Here is a 6,861-nt window from a genome sequence, read left to right on the forward strand (position 1 = left end):
ATGAAAATGGGTTCCCACGAGTCTCCCCTTTACAGACACATAGGTCACAGATGCAGTGACACAAAATCGAGCAATTTTTGGGAAGGTGGTCCTCGAAAAAATTGTAACAATCGGAAGTGGGCCTGGAGTTACAAAAGGTTGAGAACCCCTGATCTACAGTCTACAGCAGGACACAGAGCAACACCTGTACAGTCAAAAGGAATGTTAACATAAAAGCTCTGTCAAATCACCTTTGGGAGGCTCATAGTTTTCAGATTTAGTGAGACACAAAATAGGCTTTGCTTAAAGGGGACATATCATGCTCATTTTATTTTATTTTTTTAACTTAGTTTTTATTGCAGTTTCAGCAACTTATACAATCATCATCACATTCTTTACCAATGTATTTTCATTTTACAGCTTTCTCTTTGTTTTTACACAAAATTTCACAACTTAAAACATGGGGGGAGAGAGAAAACACAAAAATACAAAACAAGACTTCATCTTAAACTGTAATTTCAATTGAATTCAGAGAAAAAGGGAGGACACATACTTAAACAATCCAAAGAATTAAAATAAAGTAAAATAAATAAATTAATTAATTAATTAATTAACTAATCTAAATAAAAATAAATGTGGTGAAGGGTCGGAGGTCAGGGAGGGGAAGTGTCTGGAAGGGTATGTGTTGTATGGGTGTGTGTATGTGCTTAGAGAGATGACCTGGGTCAGGAAGACAAAGATACAAATATGATCCATGATATATACAAATATTCAGATCACCAATCACTAGTAGTATAATCATGGCAGGGTTCCACTATATTATGCTAATTTTAAGGTTCATGTTTGTATTTTGTGTTTCTACTAGAACATGTTTACTTGCTTTAATGTTCAAAAAACACATTATTTTCCTCAACCTGTCTGTCTAAATATACCTGTATTCATGCTCTGTCTGAAACGCTCCGTTTTAGCGCATTTCAACGGAATGGCAACGGAATTGCGTTGCTAGGAAACAGCTTTAGTCCCTGTTCACTTCCTGTCAGCTGATGTCATTCACATACACTGCAACAGGAAATAAACTGGGATACATTTAGTATGTTTACGTTTAAAACTGTGAAATGGTCTAAATATTGTAGATTTGTGACATCACAAATGGACAGAAATTCTAACGGCTTGTTTCAAATGCACAGTTTCTGAATACGGGCTGTGTGTATTTCTCTTTCTCTCTTATATTGAGTGTTTTGATACTTTCACATTATTAATATAGCACTTAAACCTGCTTTATAAAATAAAAGGCATGAAAATCTCACTTTTTACAATGTGGGACCTTTAAAATCTATAAAAAAAAACTATGGGCCATAGTTCCTGATAGAACAGATGGGGGGAAAAAACTTGCTTGTCATGTTCAGTTATGTTTAGTTCAACTGTTAAATTACAAGCACAATCATAAGACATAATGGAAAAATGGAACACCCTGATAAGCTATCTGTAGCTTGAGAATAGGGCCCCAGACACTAAGCAGGTATTTAAATATATTTTTTAGACTACTAACGCATTGTCTGGATTTGAAAAAGTGCATGTAATATATAGAAACATTTACAACCTACAAAACACCTAAGATTAACCAAAGACCCTAAATTACTACCCTAACCATAACTATTTAATGTTCATAATTTTAAAGACATTTTCCTGTACTTAGCTGGCATCACTAGGATCCTGACTAAAAGTTAACCTGTAAAGTTAAACTATAAAGTTTTGTGGGTTTGAAAGGTGACATTTGAGTTTGTGTTGATGGACCCCACCAAAGTATCTGTGGGATTGATAGTTCAATTTCAACAAAACAAGTGAATTAAATTATTTCTGGGCGTGGTACCATATCTGCTAGTCATTAAATAAATATGACAGAAAACAAGAAAGCAATGACCAATCTTACATTTGTTTTAATAAAATCTAGGTATGACTATAGGTATATTTATTCAAGTATACTTAAGTATTAATTTGAGATACCTTACTTCAGAATTTCCATGTCATGCTACTAGGGGGAAATATGATACTTTCTACTCAACTACATTCATCTGACAGCTTTTATTACAGTAACAAGCCGAGATACTTTTACAGATTAGGATTTTACATGCACACCGTATGATAAGATAATAAAATGTGAAGCCTTTTTCACTGATTAAACTACCCAAAAGTATATGAAATAGTTAAAATTATCTTCATCTCTACCAATTATAGCAGTAAAACACATGTATCAATGATAATAATTATCCAATAATGTAATATATGGTAGTATAAATATGTATGCATTATAAGTATTTTGATTTTTTATTTAATTTAATTTTGCTATAACAATTCAGTACTATTACTTCACTAACATTTTCAATGCAGGACTTTTACTTTTAATTGAGCTTACTGAGTTACTTTTACTTATCATTAAAGTAAAAATTGACTTGGTGAGCTACAAAAGTGTAGTACAAAGGAGTAGCAGAAATAGATCCTCGGTGTTGCTGAGAATATGGGATCATTATTATTATTATGAAATTACAATTAAGTACAAACCTTGTAGAACACATTACAGTTGATGTAACATCTCAAATACAGTTAATATTATGTAAAAATTAAAATACATGTGTGAGTTTGTGTTGCCTTGAATATTGTTATATAGAGAAAAAACACTCTGTGTTCCTCTCCATCACTGAAACTAAAATCTGAGTTGGTCTGTATATTATGCAAACCAAAACTACGTGTGTCACTCTGTCTGCTTGTTTCTGAATGTGTTAATAACGGCTACACTTATTGGCATCACAACATTCCTTTTATATTTCCTAATTTTCTGTCCTTCCCATGATCCATGAAACCACATTTAAAATGTTGCGTAAAACTCCAAAACCCACTCTGTCTCGATTTCCTAAATTAGCCTCCTTACATTCGTCATCACAGTTTCGACAGAGGCAAGTGTGTGTGTGTGTGTGTGTGTGTGTGTGTATGTGTGTGTGTGTGTGTGTGTGTGTGTGTGTGTGTGTGTGTGTGTGTGTGTGTGTGTGTGTGTGCGTGCGTGCGTGTGTGTGTGTGTGTGCGTGTGTGTGGGGGATGTGCAGGTATGGTAGGCGGTCTCTATTTGTTTGGACTGGAAAAAACATCGGCAGTCTTCCAGAATGACTCAATTATCCTTTTTCTGGCATCCCGTGATGGTTACAACCAAAATGAGTCAATCAGCTTGATCACTGTAGTTACAACAACTTCTATTTACTACTGATGCTGAGACATTTTAATTTCCCTGTAAGTTTATACACAGCGGTGTGCTCAGTAAGAACTCCTCTGAGGTGGAAAAAGAGAGGGAAACATATATGTATGTATGCAGGACAAGTCCAGTCTGGTTCTGAGGTCCTTCCCTCCTGTGTGCACTCCCCCGTTGGAGCACAACCCCACCCTACACCTTACATTCCTTACAAATACCCCATCTTGTCACACCGTCTCTGCACAACACTTGTACATCACAAAAGAGCATCTTCAAAAACAGGCAGGAAGAAAGGAAGAATCAATTTTCCCATCAGGTTCAGAGAACACAGAATAAAAGGTATGCATCTTTTTTATCCACTTTTTATTCAGATGGACAGCCTGAGATTTGTAAAGAGATGTGATTCTGCAAAAGCTTGAAATGAAAGAGGATGAAAGGATTAGGTAAATACCTTTTTATGGGCACCAGAAAAATCATGGAAAGTGCAATTCAACAGCTGTGAGAAATGAAAAGAACAAAAAGGTACGAAAGGCTCAGCAGCATGTTTGTAATATAACGCTCAGTAGTTTTGAGGAAATTATGATTTTCAGGAATATGAACAAAAACATCCGATTCTAAATCCACTGACCCACATTAGATGAGTTTCAGTGTTCAATCTGCTCTGAAAGTTTGTGATCTGGGTCACACACGCTTAAAAGTGAGATATTTTTGTCCTGGTCTAAATTCAGCCAGTTACCCTGTCCAACCCTGACTGGGTTATTAGCTCTCCTTTAGATTTATGGGGAAGGAAGGTTTAATGGTCATCTGAGACATCCTGTTATTGAAGTTTGCAACACAATGCAGCAAAATGAGCTCTTCTGGGTGTTTTCAGATGGTAAAAGATAGTTTGAATTGTCTGTATGGATGGAGAACAAAGGGAAGGGCTCGGCCTCATGAAAATAAGGTTATACATATACAGTATAAAAATATGTCTAAAGAGAATATTTAAGCATGTGTTTCATTTATTTAGTTTAGTTAATTCAGTTTTAGCACCTCCATTTATGGCACATTTTCTTTGAATTTTGTTTTTATTTTTCCGATATCAAAACATTCAGCATTCATTAAAATAAATCACCGGCAATCAAACTGTTAAAACATTTAATCTAAAATTAATTAAAGATCCTCGTGATTGAAAGTACTTCCTTAAACTGCATCACTTCGTGCAAAGAATTTGCATTGTTCTTCATTGTTAACCTGCCAGGTGTGGGTCCATTTTCTTTCCCTTTTTTTACTCAAACTTTAATTTTCACCTTCTATGAAGTTGAATCATAAAGTGACCCTAAAATAAATAAGTAAGGCAGATTTTGAGACGTTTTGAGGAAGTGGTTCAACCAATGCTGGGTGGAGATCCAGGAGGCCATGGCCTGTCGGGACATGCATGTGTTTTAAAATGTAGCCCGAAGCCACATAATCTTGTGAAGGCCTGTCAGAGGGGACGGGCGTTTGTCTGAGTGGGTGTTCAGCTATGTGATCACAAAACCCCCACAGATCAACAGTAACACCACAGTAACAACAGATAAATGGCTCTTACATCTTGGATCAGTGCAGGAGATTCAACAACTCCTCCTCTCAGAGGAGTTTTATTCAAATAGCACTGAAGTTAATATGACCAATGAAACAGAAATAAACAAGGTATTAAATCCTGGGAGAGACAATTAAAAAAGGCATCACCCTGTTTAGACGGTTGATACAAAGTTTTTGAGAGAAAAAGGTAATTACAAAAAAATAAACAGAAACATTAAGATTAAGCTGAAGGCTAAAGAAAATGTAAAGATTGCACAGAGTGCTGAAAAGTAGAAGCTGTAATTATCACAAACCATTCCTCTGATTCCTCTCTCCTTCTTGTTCTACTACAGGATGGGATCTGTTGGAGTCCAGATTGTGTGTGTGGGCCTCGGGCTCCTCGGCCTGATCGGGACCATCGTATGCTGCGCCATCCCGCGCTGGAAAGTGTCCGCCTTCGCAGGAGACACCATCGTGATTGCACAGGTAACGAAAAGCTTCAGCCTTTTTCAACCAACATACAGTGTAAAATAATAATGTTTGTTTTACTTTTAACTGCTGCTTTATTTAACGTAATAGAGAAGATTTTAAACCAAGTTTTCAGGGCGTTTAAACTATAACAGTGCATCATTTTTTATGAGCAGAGTAAAAAATTCAATATTTCCCTCTGAATTGAAGTTGAACTGGAAATAGCACATGTAGGCTACTGAGTTACATCCCACCACTGGGCATGAATGATGTATGAAGTAACTGACCTCTCTTTTTCTCTGTGTGTGTGTGTGTGTGAGTAGAGCACTCAGGAGGGCCTGTGGACGAACTGTGTGGTGCAGAGTACCGGCCAGCAGCAGTGCAAGAACTACGACTCCCTGCTGGTGTTGCCCTCTGACCTGCAGGCCGCCCGAGCCCTGACCATCATCAGCTGCATGCTGTGCTGCCTCAGCCTCCTCATCCTGTTCTGCGGGGCCGACTTCACCACCTGCATACAGAACGAAGACGCCAAGCCCAAGATGAGCCTGGTGGCCGGGGTGGGCATGCTGCTGTCCGGCATCTTGGTGATCATCGCCGTCAGCTGGTCTGCTCACAATACTGTGCAAAACTTCCATAACCCCCTGGTGGCTTCTTCGCTGAAGAGGGAGCTGGGAGCGAGCATCTTTTTGGGTTGGGCCGCCGGCGTGCTGCTCATTCTGGGTGGAGGTCTGCTGTGCTGCTTCAGCAGGCCCGGATCTGGCTCCGGCGGGACCGCCAAGTACTACAGCAACAGCGCCGGCGGCGCCAACAAAAACTACGTGTAGTGTCTTTATGAGAGGGGACTGGTGTTTGACAGAAAGGAGGGGAAGGGGGTTTAGTTGGTGAAAGACTGGGGAGCAACAAAGTAGATGACACCAGGGGTTGTTTTGGGAAAAACAGAAAAAATCTGTAAATACTGAATCCTGATAATAACTGTCTCTTTCATATTCATAGTTATACTGGTGATGATTTAAATCTTAACGCTGTAGTACTGTTAGGTGCTGGGTTATTCATATGCGATTTGAAAATAAATGGAAAGCAGATGTTGTAAATGACACACATTTTGTAATCTTCAAATTAAACAGTTTTAACAGATAAACTCTGATTTTGTAGCTGCAAAACTGTTACATTCTCTTTATGTTCCTTGAAATGTTTGACTTCTAAAGTGTCTTTAAAAGAACAACACAAGTTTAAAGTAAAATTCAAGATTATGAAAATGTGACAGGCATATTTGTGGGAAGAAAAATGATAATCTAAGCTTTAAACTCAACCTTTAAGTATAAAGGAGAGACACCACTAGTACCTCATATTTTACATATAATTTGGATCAACCATTCTGTCTGTATTGCATGTTTCATCACTTATATTCCATCTTTGCTGTTTTTCTATTATTATTCAGACTAGTCTTAAACCAAAAGCACCTCAGGAGGCCTCAGGAAGCATCTGTGTGCACTTGTTTTCTCTAAACCTTTACATGACATTGAAAATATTTTATACATTTCTTATCGCTCATTTTGTTTCTGTATATCATTTTGTATGATGATGAGTATAAATGATTAAAATTTGGTGTAAGTCAAATGTGTGTTTCATGTGTA

General features: G+C 37.6%; 1 protein-coding gene across 1 annotated transcript; it reads left to right on the top strand.

The window, feature by feature from the left end:
• Positions 1–3,412: 3,412 nt before the first annotated feature.
• cldni (claudin i) lies at positions 3,413–6,844 on the top strand. The gene is made up of 3 exons (XM_037791946.1): positions 3,413–3,556; positions 5,113–5,245; positions 5,551–6,844. Exons 2-3 carry the CDS (start codon positions 5,114–5,116, stop codon positions 6,049–6,051), a joined length of 633 nt encoding a protein of 210 aa, XP_037647874.1. The 5' UTR covers positions 3,413–3,556; position 5,113; the 3' UTR covers positions 6,052–6,844.
• Positions 6,845–6,861: the final 17 nt, after the last annotated feature.

This window comes from Sebastes umbrosus, chromosome 14 (assembly GCF_015220745.1).
Source record: "Sebastes umbrosus isolate fSebUmb1 chromosome 14, fSebUmb1.pri, whole genome shotgun sequence".
In the NCBI taxonomy this organism is placed as follows: domain Eukaryota; kingdom Metazoa; phylum Chordata; class Actinopteri; order Perciformes; family Sebastidae; genus Sebastes; species Sebastes umbrosus.

What these genes read in the sequence shown, in the direction of transcription:
- cldni (XM_037791946.1), top strand. Translation starts at nt 5,114, where the DNA reads ATGGGATCTGTTGGAGTCCAGATTGTGTGTGTGGGCCTCGGGCTCCTC. An exon ending in ACACCATCGTGATTGCACAG is followed by an intron (nt 5,246 to 5,550) that starts GTAACGAAAAGC and finishes GTGTGTGAGTAG; the next exon opens with AGCACTCAGGAGGGCCTGTG.